Genomic DNA, 22,902 nt, shown 5'->3' on the forward strand with positions numbered 1-22,902 from the left:
AGCTGGGACCCAGTAACTATAAATAAATCACACTGGGTGCACAGCACACCACCACCTTCGAGATCTTTCCCAAGAAATTTGGAAGGTGCTTAAAGCCAGAAAGCAGTCACAGGACATACTTTGCCTGAGGAAGGGGTTCCTCAAAGACCACCCAACCCTAGAAGCTGCTCCAGCCTCTCCCCAAGGACTGGGATCGCTTTCCTCTGCCCAGCATGGCTTAAAGCCCCATCTCAGCTCCTCACACAAATTAAATACCTCCTGTGTGTGGCAAGGCCAAGAGAGCCCACCTGGTTTACTACTCAGCTGTCCCTGAGTGGTGAGATGGTGCCTGTCTTGCCAGAGCCTTTCTGATTGTCCAATCAAAATCAGCTCATGCCTGACTCAGGACCTCGGCATGTTTTTTTTAAAAGCCAGCATGTTTACAAAGCACTAACCAAATCATATCAAGGACCTTAATTTTCCCCAGGTGAAAATAGGGGAGAGTGGCTTTGCCAAGTCACCAGGAAGCTGCAGAAATCCCAAACATTCCTTGGACCTCAGGAGGAAGATACCATGACCTTTATCACACCTTGCCTCTGACAGCTCCCTCACAAGCTCTCAGCTTTGTAATTTTGAGTTATTTTTATCTACTTTTTAACCCTCAGATCCTAGAATCACAGAATCAATCAGGTTGGAAGAGCCCTCTGGGATCATCAAGTCCAACCATTGCCCTGACACCACCATGGCAACTACACCATGGCACTAAGTGCCATGTCCAGTCTTTTCTTAAAGACATCCAGAGATGGTGACTCCACCACCTCCCTGGGCAGCCCCTTCCAATGGCTAATGACCCTTGCTGAGAAGAAATACTTCCTAATGTCCAACCTGAACCTCCCCTGGCACAGCCTGAGGCTGTGTCCTCTTGTCCTGTCGCTAGTTGCCTGGGAGAAGAGGCCGACTGCATCCTGGAATAACACAGGTGCATTTAAGGCAGGTGACAACATGTTTCATATTTGTCAGTTATGATTATCAACGCTTTGCTTCTGGAGGATCAAAAAACCCAAACAAACCCAAAGTCCAAGAACATTGCTATAAATGAAGGACTTAAGAAGCTGATGCTACTCTTACAACCTGAACTGTGACCAGCTCCTCAAAATTGCCCTTGTGCTGTAAAACTTGGTTTTGCCCCAAAAGCTTTCAGCCCCAAAAGCTAGCTGCATTTTTGTGCGCTTTGCACTAACACTTCAGGCTCTGCAGCCTGAGCCCAGGTGAGCCCGGTCCCTAGAAGGCTTCACAGATGTGCCTGAAGCTCATCACAGCAAAACTGCAGCTAAGACTAATCCTCACTCCACTACTTCTGTAGACTTTTTTTTCCCCTAATGCAGCAGACAAGACACATTGACCCGGGGCCATCCCTGTGCACACAGGCATGTCCTCAGCACGCAAGTGCCAAGATGGGGGAGCACCTGATCCCATCATATCAGGTTGAGCCAGCTGCCCCTGGGGTCACCCAGCAGGAGCGGGGGAAAAAAGGCAGAAGCACAGCAAATACACCACGTATGGCCATGACAGCGGGGGAATGAAGCATGTAGGGCCAAATCATCATGCCCCTGGGCACCACGCATGGTCTGCAAGCCTGCCTGTGCGAGGCAAAGACAGGTAGCACCTCCCAGATGGGCACTGATGCTGGGAGCCATCGGCACATCAGGCAGCACTAACCCTGGCAGCTCTGCTCCTGGCTCCCTAGGACATCCTTACTCCTGGGCTGCGACATCAGGCACTGCCATACCGCACCACCCAACTGCGGTACAGTCCAGCTGTCCTTGCCACTCGTTTTCCATCCTGCCTGGCCTTTCGCTTTCAGGAAGGCTTTTCCACAGCCTTTTAAGGCTGTCAAGTCACAGCCCTTTAGCAGAACAGCAGAGCAATGCAAGAAGATGCAAAGGTCAAAGCAAGCCAGAAACGTGGTGCTTTACAAGAGGCTGAGGGAGCCCAGCCCATGGCCTCACCTCTCCTTGTGCAAGAGCAGAAACGTGCTGCTGCAGCACAGAGCCACTGTGCTCCCCATGCTGCTGAGACCCAGACATGCATCTCTGGGTGTCCTCCTGCTTTCTGGGCACAAGACAGACAGAACAAAAAAAAAAAAACCACACAGCAGGGAGGAAAGGAAAAAATAAAAGTATTGATGCAAGAGGAGCTGACATTCTCCTGAGAGAATTTTCTCTAATGGCACCTCATCAACAGTTGCATAGTCAAGCTTTCTTGTTGTTAACATTTATGTGTTTTAAAAGGTTCCCAAGACCATCAGAAGGACCTTTGCCTGAGCCAGGAACTCCGATGCAGGGTGGCACACAGACCTCATGAGCCACGAGCACGTGCATGGCAGCCTGCAGCCCAACTCATGCCCAGCAATGCCCACTGGTTTGCAGGTACCTACATCTATAAGCACACGCGGGCCTCAATGATGTGTTCTGGCAGCCACATGGTCAGAGAGGAGATGGGTCAAACACATCCACTCCCAGACTTTTACATGCACACAAACACACACGTGCAAGCATTGAAGCTCATCTTCACACCTCAACATCCACAAAATCCTCACCCTCACGCCACAAAACCAATGCCAAAACCCCACCATTTAGCCCGCTATCTCACAAGAGAGAGCTTGCTTCTGAGGCCAGGAAGCCTTCAGTACTTCCCAACACCTTTTGCCATCAGATGCCCATATGGTCCGGAAGCAATTCATCTGAGCAGTGACAAAACCATCCACCACCTCACCTAAACAACCAAGAGGCACTTCCACAGGAAGGCCAAAAATCCCAGCCTTTTGGGTGTTTTATGGTGCTGCAGAGGGGATGGGGACCTCATTCATAAATGAGTGTAGCAAGAGTCAGTTCTCCAAGCAAGTTTATTCCAAGTTTGATTCTCCATAGGCTAATTGAAAGAATAACAATCTGTTTGAAAAAAATTAAAAATCCTTTCAACAGCTGAAAAATATTTCCATAAGCAGCATATAATCATCGAGCAGATCAGAGCGTTAGCTGAGAAACAAGCAAGCCCTTGGACAGTCAGACACACAGTGCATGCCGTAGGATTTCAGAAAAGGGTTTGTGCCACCCAGCCTCCAATATCAAAGCTGTGAGCTGGCTGCATGCTCCAGTTGTGTGGGCACCAGCTCTGCGCAAGGGAGCCGAGCCTGGCAGGAGGACAGTGATGCACCAACAGCAGCACTGTTGGACACAGGGAGTGCATAGCCCTGCCTTGCAGAGCCAGCCTGCCACAGCAGATCTTGTCTGTTCCAGGAGGAACCAGCCCCTGCAGCCCCTTTGGCGCCAGTGACCTTTTTCAGGTGAGGCAGGACTACTCCCAGTAGCAGAGTTTTGTGGGATTGTGCTTCTTACGTCCATTCCTCATGGAAACATCTCCTGCATCCCCCAACAGAAGTCCTTCAGGTCCCAGCGGGCTGGGCTGAGTGTGCCTCCACCAGCTCAGAGGGATAACACACCAAGGGCAACTCTGCAGCCAGACCATTGCCTAGGCATCTCATTTTCTGGCTGCTGTGTTTCAAAAAGACTGAAATGAGAGAATCCATGTCTTTCTAGGGGTAGATGAGTGGCTCATCTGTGTGAGCTGGAGGGAATACTAGCCCTAGCAAGGAGCTCTAGCTCCTTTTCCTGTATCAGAGAGTCCCATGTTTTCTGGCAATGGCTGAGCTCTTCTCCTGCCTTCCAGATGTGTTGGATATATGGGGCTGTCCCACATCTCCCTGCTCTCCATAAGGATGAGGGCCTTGATGTCCACCTCACAGAGACAGATAAGCCCAGAGGGACAGAAGTAGTCAAGGGTGACCTGGGCTGGCACTCAGCTTGGTTCCTCTCCAAAGCCTGTGGCTGTTACACCAAACACTTCTGAAGCATCTTTCATTTCTCAGTCTAAGTCCTCCGTGCTCTGTCCTTGCATGTGCTCTCTCCCATCTCCTTACCCACTTTCTTCAACTCTTTTGCAGATGAAGAAATAGGGAATAAAAAGAGGCAGTAATGGTGGGTTCAGACTTGGGATATGAGGCAATGACATCCTACAGAGAAGCGTCCTGAATGTCTGCAAGGTGACTGTATTCGGGATTCTGGCGTAAACTGTTGTAGACATAAATGGTAAGTGCTGGGAAAAGCTTCAAGAAATACTCAGCATGGTCTCCTATTCTGTTGCTGATCCTGAAAGAGATCAAAACCAACATGGCTTTTTAAATCTTGCCCAGGGAGTCAAGTGTCCAAGATGCCCTGGTTCCTCCCTTGCAGAGAAAAAGCCATTCCAGAGGCTTTCTGATAACACAGGAAGGTTTCCTAGAAATCCTTGAGCTGCAGTTTTTCTATATCTTCCCTATGCTCCTCAATCCACTGTTTCACTATTTGTCCAGCACCTCCATCTGCCTAATCCCATCCACATCTTCACTGAAGAGCAGTGCTGGCCACCAGCATCAGTGAAACCATCACTAGGAGTTAACACCACACGTAACCTCACATCTAAGCACCCATGACTGTAGAGGGTTGGAGACTCTGGCAGTTCTTTAGGAGTCAAGACTTCCTAACAGGATCTTCTAATAGGACTGGTGCTTCCTGATCCGTATCTCAAAGCACTTCAGCACAGTAAACATCAGCACTTTGGAAATGCTAGCAAGGTAGATAAGGAGGCTTTTCAAAGGTGTAAAGGATGACACAAATGTTTAAGAGTGTTCTAAAAGCCTTCCTGGAGCTATGGCAAGAAACACCAGCCTGCAGCAAAAATAACCCAGGACACCGTGTCCTCTGCTGTAGAGCCATGATCTGCCTTAGCTGTCACAGATGCCTCTCCACCCCACAAGATGCTCTGCAAAGGCCAGGGTGCAGAGGAAGCTGCAACCAATTCTCTGAAGCTGCTGCCATCCCTCTCGATTGGAAGGCTCTGGCTGACAATGTTCATCCGTGGGAGATGATCTGGGAGTCAGATTTTGCTTCAAAATCCGAGGTCTAATCCTGTGAGCTAACTTCCTTTTCTTACCCTCAGAAGGTGATTTTGAGGGCTGACTCCAGACTGCTTGCTGCCATGACACAGAATCTTTCACACACTATTGCGCTGCCAGAGGAGATAGTCCATTAAAGCTCATGTCATTAGAGTGCCTATCATCTCCCACATCCTGGTTGTGTTCACCCTTCTGGAAAATCATCTGAAGAAGATTTTGCTCTCAAACTCACTGGCGCTTGCAGATACCCAGATGCTCCCTGCAATGCAACTGTGGCAGGGGCAAGGATGTGAACATGTACCTGGTATCTGGGTGTTCATCCAGATTTCTGATGAGCCTCAGTAGGTCGATGATGTCATTGCTATATTGGAATGATCTTCCTTTCCTAGGATTTTTCATGATATTCAGAAGATCTTTGTCAATCTGAAAAAAAGCACGTAGATTACACTCTGCCTTTTGCACACCATGAAAGCAGCACATCTACCTCCACTCACCGCAGCCGCTGCCTTTCTGCAGGGACATCATCTTGCACGGGTAAATCGTGAGACCCTTAAAAGCATATTTCCCAACATGAGCAGAAGAGTTCACTCTGCAGGGCATGTGCCATACAGACCCCTTGATTCTGCTAAGTGGTTCCTCTCCTGCCTTGCCAAGGCATGGCATTCATATTAGGACTGTCAACATGGCACAGGAGATTTTCATGCGTACCTGAAGGGCACGAGGGACTCTGGAGTCTTGACCCAACCATGCCACTGTTCAGAGGACCACATGGGCTACCGTACTGAACCGAGACTGTCAGATCTCAAACAATGCAGCACATCTTTTCAGGATGCTACCTGCAAAAGCAGGCCTGGTCTCACTGCTTTTCAGCCAATCTAACAAAAAACTTTTGCTAGAAATTTGCTGGCAACAAGGGCCAGAGGCCCTTGTCTTAAGGGGTCACCAACAAACACTCTTGAAGATCTGCCAGCTAATTCTGTAACTACCATCCCCTACTGACCCCAGTCAACAGAGCTCCCTTTAGCATCAATGTCTTTAGTCCGGTGTATTTTGACTATGTGGCTTAGATTTAATTGTTTCCCCCAGTTATCTGTATTTGCATGGGGCTACTTTTTCCAGTTACGGTTTTAAACAGGGCCTGTGAAACACTCAGGAAAAGCCTCCACCTCAATGTCTAGCTCAAACCTCATATCAATCCGAAGAGAAGAGAATTACCTCCTCGGTCCATCGTGGATAAGGAAAACTCCCAGTAGAGTTAGGAGCTTGAAAGACAGCTTTTCGGTTGCGGAGATCTTTGATTTTATTCCATATACTCTTTAGGAACTTGAACCTGCTGTGGAACGAGGAGTTTCATTAGCTGCAACAGGACATTGCTGTTCCCAGCACTACAGGCAAATCCCATACTGAAAGCTTTTCCTTTATACTCCTAGCACTTACGTCTGTTTGCTCCAGAAATAGGGGTGTTTCCTCAAACCTTCCAAGCCTCGTTCATCATGAGAGACCAGGCTACTTACAAGGTCCAGAGCCTCCTCATAGTCTGGGGAATCAGCAGGCAAATCCTCAGTACTGACTTGCTGAAGGGGTTTCCTACCCCCCGTTAAAACATACAGCACGAGCCTGCTGAGGGCCTGCAAAGAAACACATCGCTGCTCATGTGCCAGATGCATGAGACTTCTTACCAAAAGGAAGGGGACTAGTGTTCGTAAATGAGCAGACTGCGTACGTGAACACACACATGCACCTACAGGTGTGCAGAAGTACACAAATGCACCCAAACACAAACTTTGAAGCTGTCTGCACAAAGACGGAGGAGACAGGCACCCTAATCATGCTCACAGAGTACCTGGGGATATCCCAGCACCAGCCACAGCCTTGCATCCTAATCACTATCATTCTTATGTAGCGTCTATTGTTATATGGGCTTTCCCAAAAACTAAGGTGTTTTCTAGTTGAGCATGCAGAAAGGCTTTCCCTAGGATTCACAGCAACAGAAAATACCAGAGACAGCCTGAAACTTTAAACCATACATTGATTTGCAGGGAAGTTACCTCCAAGTCTGAGTTTACGAGTTCTTTTTTGCCTTCAATCAACATTCTTTTATTATCAAAGTCTGCCAGGTAAATTTTGCCACCTAAATCTGAGGAAATAAGAGAAATTGTTAACAAATAATGGTGGCAAACCTTGATACAGTCTGTCACTGACTTCTGGATGGCCCCTTCTCTAGAAAACAATTCTCTGAAGAGATCTGCTGTGGGTTGATCTGTCTGCAAAGCCCTGGAAAGGAGGGCAGATCTAATGAGACAGGTAAAGTTGTTCCGTTCACTCCTCTGTGGCTGTGTCTATACTTACACAAAGAGGAGAGCTAATGCCACAGACACCTCATTCTCCATAAAGCCGTCTGCACTAGTGTTTCATATCTGTTTTTTTACAGACTGCTATGAAACATCTTCTCTAAGCTACAGGTAACAGGAAAGCAAAATGAAGATATTGAGAAAGCAAAAGATAACCTATGAAAAAGCTTCTGGGATGCAGATCCTGGAGAGCAAATCCAAGGGAGTGCATCTCTCTCACTGCCTGGAGGATCATCCTCAGAGCATCTTTGTAATCCCTTTGGTCGTCTGGCTCCTGCAGGTGTTCTTCAAGGTTTTTCTCCCAGAGGGGGAAGCACAAGTACATGTAGCCTCTTTCCTTCTCAAACTGGAAGAGCTTCAGTAGATGTTCACAGTTATCACATAGTTCAAAGAAACTTTTCTCTTTGGCACCCTCGGTACTGCGGCTTGTTCTTACTGCTACCTCCGTCCCACCGTAGAGCCCCAGGTAGATGCCACCCCGGGAAGTGTTCTGAATTTTCTGCTGGATGTACTGAAATGTCTTCAGTTTGCCAATCATAGGGCGATATATTTTATAAAGTTTTTTCAGCTGGTCCCTCCAGCGTCTGCTCTTTGGCTTCCAGTCTTTGAGGGTTTCTGGAACAAACTTGGCATTACACTGGCGAAGAAGACGTGCCATGTTAGGATCACGGTTCCGATTCGCAACAGCGATAAGGTTCCCAACATCAGTCCTTGCTCCATATTTGCACAACAGCTTTGCTATATTGAAATCTTTTTTCTCTACAGCCACCATCAGTGCTGTGTTTCCCTCCTCATCTGCATCATCAATATCTATTTCACCCTTCTCCAATAAAGCTTCCACCAAATATGGGCTCTTCATTTCAACAGCTAGGATGAGGGCAGTTTTCCCACATTCATCTTTGCTGTTCACATCAACACCGTGGTCCAGCAGGAAACGGCCTATGGAGACAGCTGACTCGTATCTTTCCTTGGCACAGCCCTCCTTGAGGGCATGGATCAAGGCATTCCTATCATTGTTGTCACAAACGTTCATGTCAGCCCCCATCTCTTGGACAAGAGTTTTTACAACCGAGAAGTGGCCCTTCCTACAAGCATCCATCAGTGCTGTCGCACCTCCTTTATGCAGTTTCACTTTCTCCTCACTAACTGCCCTCCTCAAATTCACATTTGCTCCTACTTCATACAGGAATTTCAAGGCTTCCTCCTTCCCATACCATGCAGCCTCCATGAAAGCTGTGAAGCCATTATCATCATGGTCATCAATATTTAGCCCACAATGAAGGAGGAGCTTCAGTATATTTACATTTCCCACTATCCCTGCCTCAATGAATGCAGTGCCACCATTGTCTTTCCTGGCATGTGGACAAGCACCCTTGTCCAGCAGAAGACGGACCAGGTCCTCATTGTCAGCTTGCACGGCGCTCTGCAGTGGTGTCCAGCCACTTTCTGCTTTGGAGTTCACATCCGCCCCTTCATCCAGCAGCTTCACCACATCTTCTATATTACTGTCCCTCACAGCAGCATTTAACTTGAAGGCAAGGTCTTCTTCTGTCTCTGTGCTGGAAGGGGTAGGTGAATCCTGCTGGCTGTGAGCTGCGGGCTCCATGATGGCTCCGTACCTCTGATGTTCCTCACCTGAGCCCAAGGATCCCATAGAAGGATGGGAGAGGTACAACGCTCAGTGCCTTCGTTGTGGGGAATGCTCTGGGTTTGGCTGGCAAAACATGCTAGGTAAGATAGGCTGCTATTTTAAGGGCTTCGTGGTTCTTCTGGGGAGAACCCACGGTGTTCTTGCTATAAATGTTATCTCAGACTTATTACAAGTTACCTAATAAACCACCCCCCAGCGATGTTTTTGGGTGGAGAACGCAGCAGGCAGGCAGAGATGGGCATTCCCCTTCGGTTTGGGATGGCAGCCACACACACGGTCCTGGAAAGTCCCCAATCCAATACCTGGAATGAGACAGAAAGCCAACCTCAATCCCTCCTGCCTCCATAGGCAATTAGGAGACAATACCTGACCACAAGCCTTTCCTAAACCTTTCACGACATTAAGAGGTTAATCAGGTAGGACCTGATCCATCTTTATCTATCTAGTATCTAGAAAAGCTGGAACTTCAATACCCATTTTCCTGACTGCAAAGGCTGGTTCAAGTGGCCAGCGCTTTCAGAAGTCACTGTCTGACAAGCTGAATTGGAAATAAATTATCTAAGCGAATCAGAAAAGGGACAGAGAAGTCTTAAGGTATAAAGCCAAAGTATAAATTGACATGAATTTACCCTCAGGAAAGCCAAGGATCTTTTTATAGATGGTTTCTCCCCCCACCCAGCAGGGAGTGAATACGCTATTTCATTGATTTAGATTATTTCCTTTCCTTCTAGTAACGTCTGTGCCTTTTGCCACATATAAAAACACCAAAATGTTACTTTCCTGGCTGGAAAAGCAGCACAGCATCCCCTGGGCACGGTGGGGGCTCAAATCCCTCACCCCCTTCAGGAAGGCAGAAGCCCGGGGAGGGGGAAGGCAGGGGCTGGGCACCTTCCTCCTCTTCCTCCGCCGAGCACAGAGCCGCATGCTCCCTACCCTAGGAAATGTTTAAACGTCTGTCCTGCCCACTTGACTTTTGGCCAGGAGCCACGTCTGCGCAGCACGGGCACCAGCCAACATGCAAAGTCACACAACCCTGCCCAGCATCACCCGCTGCCACCCACCCCGGGAAGGCAAGGAAGGGGTCCCAGAAACCCAGCCGCTGCTTAAAATGCCTTCAAAGCCCAGGAGCAGCTTTGCTCAGCAGCTGCTCGTCACTGCTGCTTCCCAGCAAGTATCCCCAGCTGGTATTTGATCCCCAGCAAAGCCTGCAAGTCTGTGCTGTCCCCTCCCAGGAAGGAACAGCCTTTATCCACTCGTGGAAGGATGCTGGGGTATTTGGGGGGGTGTTTGGCAACTGTTTTTTTCAGCACATGTCAGGGAGGTCATGAGCAAAGCGCTCTCCTGTACAGTCCTACACATATAGACCTTGTCTACAAACACGTGCTCAGCAGTGGTTCAGGAGCTGAAGGCACAGAGACATTAAATGTACCAGTGCTGGGGGTTTTGGGGGGGTGGGGGGAGTTTGGGGTGGGTTTCTTTTATTTTAAGCTTTTCCTCACCTTTTGGTAAATCCATCCACACAAGGAAACGAGCCACGCTGCTAAATTTCACCCAGGGAACCTCTGAGCTCCAGGTCCGTTATACCACAACCAGGGTGCTCCCAACCGCACTCACGCTGGCAGGCAGGCAGCTGCCCAGGCACCAGCCTCCTTGTAGGCAGTTCTGTGTGAACAGCACGCAGGAAACACGTGAAGGAACCCAGGCTGTGACGTGCCACCCAGTTTCCCCCACTGCCCCGTAACGTAAGATGAGCTCACCAGCATGCCAACCCCACACAACCTCCTCAGCCGCCTCCACGGAACCGTGCCAGCTGCAGGAGTCAGATCACTCTTGAAACGGGGCTGAAACCACGTCAATGGATTCACACCTGGCTTTCCACGGTACATTGGTGCACAGGAGACCTTGGCACAGCCCCAGAGGGACAAAGACAGTGAAAACTCAGGGAACGATCTCAAATCATTCTCAAGGCTGTCAAGACCCCATTTTAATTCACAGAAATCTGCTGAACTGGACAGCATCCCTCCCAGTTTGACCAGAGCTGACAGTGTTTAACTACCCATTTGCAGGCTGGAAAAGAGACAAAGAAGCAGAGCAGGGGCACATCACAGGCTCAGAGCCACCAATAGAGGTGTCCAAAAAAAGAAAGTCAACATTACAATACATAACAATGCCACATCACCCAGCCACCCAATTACAAAAGGCTTTTTCAGCTTGCTGATTTCATTAAAGTAGTTCATTACCTTATGGTGGGAAGATGAAAAACGCTAGGATGGTAGGAACCCCAACCCTAGGGTGCCAGGAAAGAGGTGCTTGCAACCGGCAGGACTGTGGCAGGATTATCCTGCGACCGTACCCCAGCAAAGAAGGATTTGCTGGCAACGCTTTCCCTATATCTCATCCCTGATCCAAATTGCTTTCTGTAAAGTAATACATTTAAACTCTTTGTCCCTGGACAAGCAGTTTATGAGGAATAGAAGGGTCTCAAAGGCTTTCTAAAGCACAGGAGTCGCAGAGCTCCTCTCCACAACCATTCCTGTAGCCTCTGGGCTACGTAGTTAGCTCCAGCAGGGGGATTGGACTAGATGATCTTTCGAGGTCCCTTCCAATCCCTAACATTCTGTGATTCTGTAGTTCCTGCTGTATTTGCACTTCTGCAGAGTCCTTATTTACCCCCATGCACACATGGACTCAGGAGGTGAGCTGCCGAGACACAGTCAGCAGGAAAACCAAGGGCACAATTAAGCAAATCTTCATTTTCCTCCATCCTGATGGACCCACACCCGTTTTGCAACCCTTCCCCTGAGATAGCTTCTCCGAGCATCCACACCCTGGCTACCAGCCACAAATAAACATGAGCTAAAATGCGGCAACAAAAACTGCCTACCAAAGTCAAAATAATTTTTAAAGTAGCTATGAATAGTAGGATGGCTTTTTTCTTCACGTTCCCTGCACTTGCTTCCTTATTATGTTTCCAAATGGGAACCTCCCAGGGTTTATGTGCTTGGCCACGCTGATGTGACTCTCGGTGCTGGAACACGGCCCTGGAAAATACTCCACAGAAGGATATGGTTTAAATACCAACAGGTGATGCTATCCACGCAGGAGCATCGACCTCATTTCGCTTTGTCATGAAGCATTTTTCCATTTTTAACCTGCATTTGCTAGCCTTTAAGGCTGCTGCTCAATCTTCATCACCACAAATCCAGGCCAGCACATCAGTGGGCTGGGAGGAAGAGGTGAGGGTGACAGCAAGGCAGGCAGGGACCTCACAGAGCAGGGCACCATGTCCCTGTCCCTGGGCAAGGAGGGCAGAGCAAGTCATAGAATCACAGACTGGTTTGGGTTGGAAGGGACATTAAAGACCATCTAGTTCCAACCCCCCTGCCACGGGCAGGGTCACCTTCCACTAGACCAGGTTACTCACAGCCCCATCCAACCTGGCCTTGAACACTGCCAGGAAGGGGGCAGCCACAGCTTCTCTGGGCAACCTGGGCCAGTGTCTCACCACCCTGATAGGAAAGAATTTCTTCCTAATATCTAATCTGAATCTCCCCTCTTTCAGTTTAAACCATTCCCCCTCATCCTGTTACTACTTGCCCATGTAAAAAGTCCCTCTCCTGCTTTCCCATAGCCCCTTCAGGTACTGGCATACTGCTATGAGGTCTCCCTGGAGCCTTCTCTTCTCCAGGCTGAACAGCCCCAACTCTCTCAGCCTGTCTCCATATCAGAGGTGCTCCAGCCCTCTGAGCATCTTCATGGTCTCCTCTGGGCTTGCTCCAAGAGCTCTATGTCCTTCTGATGTTGGGGCCCCCAGAGCTGGACACAGCACTGCAGGTCCATCAAAGCATCCCAGAATAGCCAAAATGAGGAGCCAGGCCAAGGACCTGAGCTTAAATGCCTTTCCCGAGCAGCGGAGGCGGTTCCCCAGCAGCATTTCTCCCAGCTGTTTCTCATCCACTACTTCTCCCTGCAGGCTGCACCCAGGTTGCAGCTGCGCTGGGTCAGAGCTGCCCTCCAGTACAGGCAGCCTGGCCCCGGGGAGGTGTGAGGGCTGCAGAGCCCAGCACCATCAGAAAGCATGAATCTGTCTTTAAAATCTGTCTTTAAAAAATAAACCATGGATGTACACACATGCCCATGCAAACACATATGAACGTGCCTGCACACGTGTGTTGTTACGCACGTGTATCCATTGCGGTGCACGCACCAGAAAGCTCAGCATCCCTACACCTACACATGCACATCCACCTGCCCGAATACGTGTCTTTGTGGGGACACTAATGCACCTATGCACGTGCCCCAAGGCTGCTTGGTCCTGCCGGACCCCGGCCGCAGGAGGAGATGGGGCAGCTGAGCGGTGATGCCACCCCAACGAGCCGCTGCTGGGAACACGCCAGCTCCCAGGGCAGAGGGAAACGGGTGGGGTTTTATCCACCAAATAAATCCACCTCCCATCCCAGCTCATGGAAACCTGGCCCTGGAGCAAGTATGTGTCAAACCCGGGCGGGGGGGGGCCAGCGCCAGCCCCCACGTTTGCTCCCCGGAGCTCAGATCTTCTCTGCTGCTTCCAAATTCGCAGCCTCAGCCCTGGGAAACTTCGGTCGTGGTTTATTGGAAGCCCACAGGCGGTCGCGGGAAGCTTCGGCTCCTCTTTCTCAAGGCAGTTTTGTGGGTTGGGTTTTTTTTTTTATCCCCCCCAAGGCTTTAAAGGTTTTGTTATATTGCTACTGGGTTTTGCCAGCAATCGCGGAGGACGCGCTGGATGCAAGCATGGCTTTAGTGACTGAGTTTTCTCTTTGGGAAGCATCTCAGACTTGTGGAGATGAAACTACGCTGCAAATGGGATACTCCCGTATCAGCTGTGAGGTCTGAGGGGTACCGCCGAGGCTGAGACTCGGCCTGGGCCATCCATTTCCACACACGGTGCATCAAGGGTGGGCGCAGCCCCAGATTTCCTTCTAAAGGAAGCTCGAAAAGATTTTCATTCTAAATGTTTCTTACTTCTTTTGTTGGTCAGTTTAAATATTTTTTTAATGGAGAATCAGTTTTAAATTAACTTCAAGGTATGCAAGACAATATTCATTTTTTTTTTCAGTTAAAAAAGAAAAGTTATGATTTTTGTTTCTGGCTGCTTCTACACTGTTTTGCTGCTCTTTATTGCCAGATAATTTAAATACTTGCTGGACACCTTTCAGTTCATTTCTTCCCTGACATGCACCAAGTTCAGGTTTACACACAGACTGCTGCGACTCCGATTTGCCTGTCTTGTAAGACCAGGCCACGCTTAATGAAATAGTGAATAAAAGATAAGGGAAAGTTTAAATTGCCTTCCTCCGGAGAGGTGGATGGCAGCTGTAGGCAGCAGGGATGGAGAAGAGTCGATGTATTTTGCAATGAATGATGATCCTTGAGCTCTGTAGGGCTGCATTAGCAGAGACATAACATGTTGTATAGATGCAGTTGCTTGTAAAATGCCTTTTAATGGCAGAGGCTTGTGCTATAGTAGTACCTTGGGACCTAAGTGCTCCTGAGTTACAGTCACCTGTGATGCCAGCTCCTCCTTGGCAGTCCGCTCACTCTCTCCACCGGTGCAGGAAAGTTAGTTTTGGCTTCCAAAATGCACAATAAATAGAAGACAGCCTCAAAACATGTTTTGTTTAGTTTTTATTCGGGGCATGAACATCTCTGAGCTACACGTGGGTGCTCCCCTCCCTGCATCGCTCGTGCCGCGGGCAGCCCCCCAGGGCTCCCACGGTGCCTGGAGGTGCCCACCCCATGCACCCCCCTTTGCCCCCCAAAGCATCCCGTAGGGACACAGGGCACTGCTCAGGCCTCGGAGACAGCACGTGCTGCAACACAGGGAGGATGTTTTCTAACAGCCCCTCTAGAGCCAGATAACTCCCTGCCTTGTAAATTAATTCAATCATCAGCTGAGTTACTGTTAAAAATCAAATATTATTTATAAGATGAACCCAAAAACAGTTTTTGCAAACAGCAGCCCTAACTGGAATCCCCCCAAGCTTTTAAGACAACAGTGTCTTACTGACGTTAAATAGGTGTTGGGAGCCGCAATCCTGTAAAGTGCTCAGAAAAATGGCAAGAGATATAAACAGTACTGAACACCCTGGAAATTAATATCTTCAAAACTTTACTTCTGCTTTCATTCTTGCTCTGAACTGTTTGGTTCTCCTCAATAAGCCAAACACCATGAAGAAGCTTTACTCTTCCGAAGTCTTCCCCTTCCTTTCCCATTTCTGACATTGCAACATTTAAAGCGACTGTAAATGCCCCTCGAGCCAACCAACACCAGCACCTTGCTTTAGCGTGCTTTGCAAGTCGTCCAGAATTAGCATGTAAGAATTAATTGAAAGCCCACAGCCAAAAAAAACCCATCTTGTCACAGTATTTTCCTCTTTACGTTTTATTTTATAATGACGATATTGTGTAGTAACGAAAACGGACCATTGTGCGTTGCTCACTTCAGTAACCCAACGAAAGGTGGTTCCAGTTGTAAAAATAAATAATAAATAAGAAAACAGCTAAAATCTCCTTGCGAACGCAGCCGGGACCCACCGAGGCTCAGAGGTAGAACCGGGATAGGGAAAGGGGAAGAGAGGACTCAGAACACCCCCAAATTGATCCTCGGTCCCTTGCTCTGCTCAAACAGCCGTGAAAAGCCCGAGCGATCCTGTGCTTCGGCTAATGCTGGGTGGGGGGCAAAAGCTGGTTCCCTCGGCAAGGAGCGAGTACCAGTGGGGTAAGGACCTCCAGGTTTGGTCTTTAGGGATGAATGGAGGTACATGTGGCAGCCCCAGGCTGTATCAGTAGGAAACGATGCTGGTGGCACGTTCCACAGGACACTGGTGGGCTCCCCATCACCCACCCACGCGGCTGCTGGCACCGTTGCTGCCAAAGGGGATCCACAGCTTTCCGGGGTGGCTGTGGGACCCAGAAATCCCTGCTCAGAGGGGCTTTCTGAAGAGCTCGCCCCACAGGTCCAAGCCAATGAAATGTCCTTCTGCCCCCCAACACACTGAATTCACAGCACGCATCGCCGTTTCGCTTGGCTCCCCAAGCTTTCTGGTGAAGTGCTGTGGCTGCAGACTGGTTTCACTGGCCAAGGGAACGCCAAACCCATTTTTAAACCAGAGGAAAGCCCCAGGTTTCCTCTCCCGTGTGTTTAAAAAAATTATTTTTCACTAGGCTCCCTCACCAAAGTGCATATTTTACATCACTGTCCTCTGCCTAGGACAAAGCACAAGCCTACGTGCCGAGATGCTGTCCACAAAGCTCTATTTTAGGGGTGTCCTGGTTTGGCCTAAACCAGGCCGATTTTCCTTTCAGTGATTTTTGCTTTCAGCTAAGTCTCCTCTAAGTAACTGCACAGACTGCAAAGCATCCTTTTACTGCCATCAACGGTGCTCCGAGCTCACAGGAAACCTGCCGCCTTTGACCCCTCCAGCAGCCCTCCCGCACCGCAGCTCTGGCTGCTGCTGCTGGCATACCTTGTCCCACGGTCATGGTACAGATCTGTCTGGTCATCTCTCATACGTTATTATATAGCAAAGGTGGGAGGTGTGCTAAGTGCTGCACTACCTAAAATAATTTAATTTACAAGCTCCTCAGAGCAAGGGATGTGTGTATGCTTTCAGCTGTGCTCTATTAATAAATATATATAATAATAATGATAAAATAAATAACAATAATAGTAATAAAAAGTTATGCACGTGACCTAAGATTAGGTGCGATCTAAAGGTCCCGGAGCTTAAGCAAGGGATAAAACCACCACTGCTAGGGATGGGCTGTACTGGAAGAAGGTCAAATCTTTGCTGCAGAGCATGCGGAGGGAACGGCAGGAGCAGGATCTCGGGGTCAGGGGGAGGCAGGCGCGGGGTCCCTCCAGCTGAAAATGCCACGTGGCCTTTGGACTTTCATTCTGGATGTTCCCTCACAGGACAAGCCCTGCGGGCAGGTGTGGGGCGGTTGCCTGGGCACTGCGGGGACTGGAGGCTCCTGTGCTGTCTCTGCAGCCGGCGGGGGATCCTGAGGGTCCTGAGGGCAGGTGGGAGCTCTCTGGTTGCGGGTGCTCAGGGGAATCCGGTCTCTCTTTCCCGGGCTTACAACTCAAATCCGGTTTCTTTCTGTCCCTGCGGTGGTGCAGAGGTCTCCAGCTGCGCTGCAAGGGGAGGCATCAGCTTCCCACCCACTCCGCTCCTCCGGGGAGGGAAGACCTCTCTTCCCAGCAGCTTGGTGGGAAGCGCTTGAGGTTCTGGGAATCCTGCTAAAATGGCAGGAATTAAGCCGAAGCCCCACCACGTGGACCTCAGCCCTTGCAAATGGTCTCTCAGCCTCTGCCTGGTCGCCCGGCTCGTCCCCCCATGGTGAATTCGGGCTCGGGTCAGGTATGTGACCGCTTGCTGATGCCGCGGCTGGTGGCCTGCTTGGTCATGTCCTGGTAGGAGGTGGACTTCAGGAACCGGGGGTAGGAGTCCTTCTCCATCAAGGTGCGGGTCTTGGCTTGGGCTTCATTGAAGCAAGCGGAGGTGGCACCCGAGAGGTTCTTCCGCGTGATCTCCCTGGTTTCGTGGTCGATATTCACCTGCAAGGAAGCAGCGTCCACAAACATTAACTCGGCGTTAACTCCCCTCCCACCAGGGGGGGAAAATTGTTTTCTCCATCTTCAGATGAGGGTGAAGATGCTCACAACCCTTTATATCCCTTCACGCTGGCAGACCATGCGAGGTTAGAACTGAAAGCTCTCATGAACAAGAGCACACCTTCCCACTTTGATAAAACCCAGCAGGATTTTTTATTCCTTTCCCACCCTCTTCAATGCCACAGGACAGAGGCAGAAAATGCTCTCACCTCCCTGGGTGCCTCATTTTGGACAAACTCCTCGAAGATCCTGTTGGCCTTGGAGGCCAGCTTGGTTTTCGACCGTGTCTTTTTGAAGTCCTCACACGCCAGCCAGAAGTCAAGGTTCTCCTCACTGAACTCCGTCTTCAGGAAGGTATGAAAGGCGGTCACCCCACCTGGGAGGGGAGAGAAGAGCGGTTAATGGGGCAGAAGCAGGGGGAGGAAGAGGAGGATGGCTGCCAGATGCTGCCTGCAGCGTCGCCCTGGGAGCTCAGACCATGACATCTGCAGATTTCCTTTCCCTCTGGGCAAACTCCACCCTCTGAGATGCTGCTAATTGGCCTCTAGACTCCAATAAAATCCTTTCCCACAGACAAATAATCCTCTGGTTTTTATTTATCTGACCTTTCTGTAATGAGGCTTCAGAGTATTTTCTTTACAGCTTCGGAAAAGACCTAATTCTACCTAAGGAGAAATCCACTGAGGTATCAGTACGCCTGCAGGAACCGAGCAGCGATGGCTTTGTTTTCATTTCTCAGCTGAGGTCTAGGGGGAACGAGATGCTGAGGAGTATGGGAGAGTAATTACAGCAAGGATTTCAGCGCCAGGCTGGGGGAATGTATTAAGTTACAAAGCCGGAGGTGCTTGTTAGCCATCACAGCACGTGGGGAAGGCTGGAAAAAAAATACACCCAGCCCCAAATGAGCACAATGGAAAGATTTTCTCCTGCTGTGGAATAGTTTTAAGGTAGACAACTACTTTTGTATTAAAATTTGGCACTCCTGCCGTTGTGTACCTGCTGTAAGGAAGGGATTATGCATGGGACTCAAAAAGAGGTCCCCTCTCTGGGTCTACAGGTACTGTCTGCATGGGGGAGAGAGACACAGCACCTTACAGGAACCCTCTGCATCACCACCCATATAGCAAATTTTGGAGGGGAAAATGGCTGCGTGGAACTCAGTAAAGCAGCTGAATTCCTTCTCCCTGGGGAAGAGCCTCCCTGGAGGCACAGGACAGATAGAAGGCAGAAACGCAGTTTTCTGAGCAACAAAAGCCTGTGGGGAGGTGGCTGCATTGCTGTGCAACGGAGAACACTGAGAGCAGACACGCTGCCTTCTCCTGAGCGTGGAGAAAGGGACCATCAGGGCACAGCATGATGCTCTCCCTGATGACTTGCTGCACACGGGATGCCCACAGCGATGCTCCTGTCTGGAGGAAGCAGCAAGGCATTGCAAGACCTCCCAAAAAGCACCATGCCAGGAGAAAATGGTACAGCTTCACAAGCCAGGCGATGAGCTCCATCAGGGCAGCAAAGGGGCCTCTTCCTAATTCCTAAATCATCTCATCTGAGGAGGAGACAAGATTTCCTCGTACACTGGCTCCAGGCTTACAGTCACCCTCTTGCTCACTGAGAGCGTGTTTGTCCCACGCGCTGTCACCAAGAGAAGAAAACAAGATCCTACTCACTTTTACTCTTCAGGAGCTGGTCGAAGGACTCCCTCCATTCGAGTACGTCTCGTGAGGAGTCTCTGGAAAAGACAGAAGGACGTAAGGCTCGCTGTCCCACCAACAGCACTTCTCCTGCCCCGCGGCAAAGGAGGGGAGCTCTGCAGTCAAGCAGCCCCGTTAGTGGGAGACAGTGCAGGAAGGGAGGGCGGCACTCGGTAGGAAACCAAAGCGTGACCCCAGTATCCGTTACCTGTGGGCTCTCTTTCCTTTCTCCCTTTCTTTCACCCTCCCCGATGGCTCGCCAGACCCCAGCTCCATAACGCAGCTTTCGCCAGGTAGCTTCTCTAAAGGGTACTCAGAGCAGCCCTTTTCTGCTCGTACAAGCCCGGCAGACCTTCCTCTGCAAGAAGACACCCTGCCTTCAGCAGCAATATTTAGTATTTTGTTTTTAATGCTGCCTCCATTCCCTGGGGTTCCCAGGCAGCGGCTGAAGATACCAGGATCTGCGGGAACCCTCTGGGTTTCTTGCCTGTTTTAAGGCCCTGCTCTCTTGTGCCTAATGCCAGAGCATCAGTCCCCAGTCTGATTTTATAACTGGTGGAGCTGGGAAGTGATCCGCCCTCCCTGCCTGCCGGGGTGGGACCGTGGGGAGGGTGAGCTGCGCTGTGTCCTCCCTGCTGCGCAGATGGGCAGGAGCATCCCCAAGGACAGCCTGGTCCGTGGGGACCCGTCCCCGGCTGAACCCGGGACACGGCACCGCTGGGCTTACCTCTGCCTGGAGCCCAGCTGCAACTTGCTGGAGGTCCCGATCCTGTGTCCCAGCTCTGGTTTATGAAGCAGGATCCCTAAGCGAGTCTTCAGATCCTTGGCTCTGGAAGGGAGGGAGGGGAGGGGTGGGATTGTGGGACCTCCAGCCTGCTGCCGCCAGCCCCCTGCGGACCTGACAGCGTGGAGGGGCAGCGCTTGCTCCACAGCCTCCGCGGCTCCCTTGCCTTCTGCTGTATGAAATAAACTCTCCCCCAATCGCTTTAGCTGCTCCCTGGCAACCCTGCTCAGCAGGGCGTTAAGCCCAGGGGATGGGTTCCTCCCGCTCGCTTCCCAGGTAGGCGTTTACAAAGCATGGCGAGGTTTTTCCCCTGGGATGGGTAGCAGAGCAGCTGCCGAGTGCCCAGCTGGAGCCCCCGCCACCCCCCGGCTCCCCGGCGCTCACTTGGCTCCTCTCCCGTCCCCTCTCTCCCAGCAGTGCTACGCTGCTCTGGGAACACTGGAGAACCACCGCCATGGCTTTCTGCTTGGCCGAGCGGCAGCATCCCCCCGCTGCCAGGCTCCTGCAGCAGCGCTGATTCTCCCCTGCTTATTTTTATTATTTTTTGGGGGTGCCCCTGAGTCACCAGGAGCCTGCCACCACGCCGTGGAGGTGGCTGCACTGCCCGCTGCCACCATCCACCTACCCCATGCCTCGGAGACCCAGCACGATGCTCCTGTGCCAGAGCCCGGGACGCTGCTGCCCATCACCGTGGCTCTGCGGCGGTGGCACCTCCCTGCCGGGAGGTCTCTGCGGCAACACGGCAGGAGCTGCTGCTAAACGAGCTCCTCTCCCCAGGGTCCCCCCAAGGCAGCACGCAGCCCCGCTGCTGTTTGTGTGCTGCCGCTCATTCAGGCATCCCAAGGCACTCGTATAAAAATAAGGGTTTAAATGTCAAGCCGGCAACGTGGGGCTCTGGAGCTGTGTTTGGCAGGAGGAGCAACGTGTCACTTAACATTTCAACCGTGTTGACAAAAATAATAGTCCTGCCGCTATCAACCTGAAGCAAGTCCTGCAGAGCTGGAGAAACAGCCCCGGTGTGTCTGTCCGCCCGGACACACGCAGGGCAGCCCCATCCAGCCTCCTCTCCCTCTGTTTTACCTCTGTGCTCCCCTCCGGGGATGCAGCCAAAACAAACCACTCGGGCCATCCTTTGCTGTGTGTTTCCTCGCGGTCTGCGCCCCAGTTTGTACCGCAGCATCCCAGAGGCCGGCCTGGCCGCTCTGGAGTTGGGCGCATCTTTTCCAGCTAACCCTCCGCATCCCGGCCGTGCGGCGTGGCGAAGCCCCCTTACCTTTCCAGGCAAGCGATGGGGAGCGCGGCTAGCCCCCGGCACACGCCGAGGGCTGGGCACCCGGGCATCCAGCAACTCATCGGGTCCTCACGGCGATGGCAGGGGGGTGCAACAGGCAGCTGTCCGCAGTCGTGTGCTGCGGGCTGGGAAAGCAGCGAGGAGCCGAGCTTTATATGGGGTGGGAGGGCTGGGAGGGGGACCCAGCACCGCTCCAGCCAACCAAACGCTGCTCTGGCAGCACCCAGCCAAGATAACGGCTTAGGTAGGTTTCTTTTGTGCTGGTAAGGGAGGGGAGGGTGGGAGGCCCAGGCTTGTCCTTGAGCATCACAGTCATAACTGCTTCCTCGATAACAGGAAAAAACAGGCTCGTTTCCAGCGCCGTGCGGAGCCTGCTGAGTAACGGCCGGCGGCTGGGGACGCAGATGGGGACAGCGAGGGGGACAGGACAGATGCCGTAACGCACGGGAATCCGTCAGCTCCATCCCGCTGCCCGAGGACTTCCAATCCCCCCGGCGCTGCGAGGGCTGGCGTGGCAGCACCCCGCTTTCCCCCGGGTGCTTTAAGCAGGGGATGGCAGTCCGCAGCTGAGTCAGGCTGTTTGCAGCATCCCAGGGGCAGATGCAAAGCCTGGGGGAAGGATTTGCGCTCCCCGGGGCAGTGCAATACACCCACTTTGCAATGCAGATGGAGCAGGAGGGTGTAATGTTTCCACATCCTCCCCAGATTACGCTGCCAGAATAAATAAGGACCGATGTCTGACCCCACAAGCTGGCAGAAGTTGCACTTCTTCATCACAAATTCTCTGCTGGGTCTATGGTGGGAGAAGAGAAAGGGAGGGGGTGCACATCACAGAAAGCCTGAGCAAGGCGTGGGAAAGCATCTGAAAAAGGGGGATCCTAATGAGCAGCAAAGGTGGAAAGAAGAGACCAAAAGCAGGGGAGAGGTTGGAAACTGGAGGGGAAGGACTGAACCAGCAAAACAGAAGGATGAAGAGAAAGAGTTAAACCAGTGTCAGACACTGTGTGCCAGTGAACCCCAAGCTCTGGTGCAACAAGCAGAGATCCCTGACAGCCAACAGGTCCCCCTGTGCCAAGATCGGGCTCATGCAGGGTCCTGGAGAGCTGCTCTCCCTGCAATTCCCTGGGTGGTGGCTCTGGGAGGGAGCTCACCACAGTGCGGGGAGTGACCCTGAACCTCCCTGCCCATGGCAAAGGCAAGAGCTACCACCTCCACTCCTCATCCTCTTCCTTCCTCCCCACTTGGCCCCTGCTATTACCGGCTCCACAGCGAGCACAGATGTTTTTCCGGAGCTCAGGTTGTCTCCTGTCCTCACTGAGCACACGCAGGACATTGCTGGAGCACCTCGCTGCAGGAGATGTGCTGCCGCTTCCCCAGCACGGCTCACACAGACAAGACTTTCGAAGGAGCACCAGGCACCTCAGCTCCCTTGAACTGCACTAAGGACTTCTGTCTTGCTGCCACCACCTCAAAAAAGCCACCAAAGTGTCTTGCCCACAGCGAGCC

The 22,902-nt window shown here is 51.3% G+C and overlaps 2 protein-coding genes across 4 annotated transcripts; both read right to left on the minus strand.

Moving 5' to 3' along the window:
* Window positions 1-2,878: 2,878 nt before the first annotated feature.
* Window positions 2,879-9,119, minus strand: RNASEL (ribonuclease L). 2 transcript variants are annotated; one of them, XM_068416935.1, is made up of 6 exons: window positions 7,480-9,119; window positions 7,021-7,109; window positions 6,410-6,600; window positions 6,188-6,302; window positions 5,274-5,395; window positions 2,879-4,187 (listed from the first exon to the last, which is right to left on the minus strand). In XM_068416935.1, the coding sequence occupies exons 1-6, from the start codon at window positions 8,975-8,977 to the stop codon at window positions 4,052-4,054; spliced, it is 2,151 nt and encodes a 716-aa protein (XP_068273036.1). In that variant the 5' UTR covers window positions 8,978-9,119; the 3' UTR covers window positions 2,879-4,051. The 2 variants fall into 2 exon arrangements, with proteins under 2 accessions (XP_068273036.1, XP_068273035.1); XM_068416934.1 differs by having other exon boundaries at window positions 6,188-6,305.
* An 8,253-nt stretch (window positions 9,120-17,372) lies between these two features.
* RGS16 (regulator of G protein signaling 16) lies at window positions 17,373-21,458 on the minus strand. 2 transcript variants are annotated; one of them, XM_068416937.1, is made up of 6 exons: window positions 21,379-21,458; window positions 20,049-20,150; window positions 19,530-19,679; window positions 19,298-19,359; window positions 17,840-18,006; window positions 17,373-17,573 (listed from the first exon to the last, which is right to left on the minus strand). In XM_068416937.1, the coding sequence occupies exons 1-6, from the start codon at window positions 21,456-21,458 to the stop codon at window positions 17,373-17,375; spliced, it is 762 nt and encodes a 253-aa protein (XP_068273038.1). The 2 variants fall into 2 exon arrangements, with proteins under 2 accessions (XP_068273038.1, XP_068273039.1); XM_068416938.1 differs by lacking the exon at window positions 19,530-19,679.
* Between the last annotated feature and the right edge of the window lie 1,444 nt (window positions 21,459-22,902).

Source organism: Nyctibius grandis, chromosome 21 (genome assembly GCF_013368605.1).
Source record: "Nyctibius grandis isolate bNycGra1 chromosome 21, bNycGra1.pri, whole genome shotgun sequence".
Classification (NCBI taxonomy): Eukaryota; Metazoa; Chordata; class Aves; order Nyctibiiformes; family Nyctibiidae; genus Nyctibius; species Nyctibius grandis.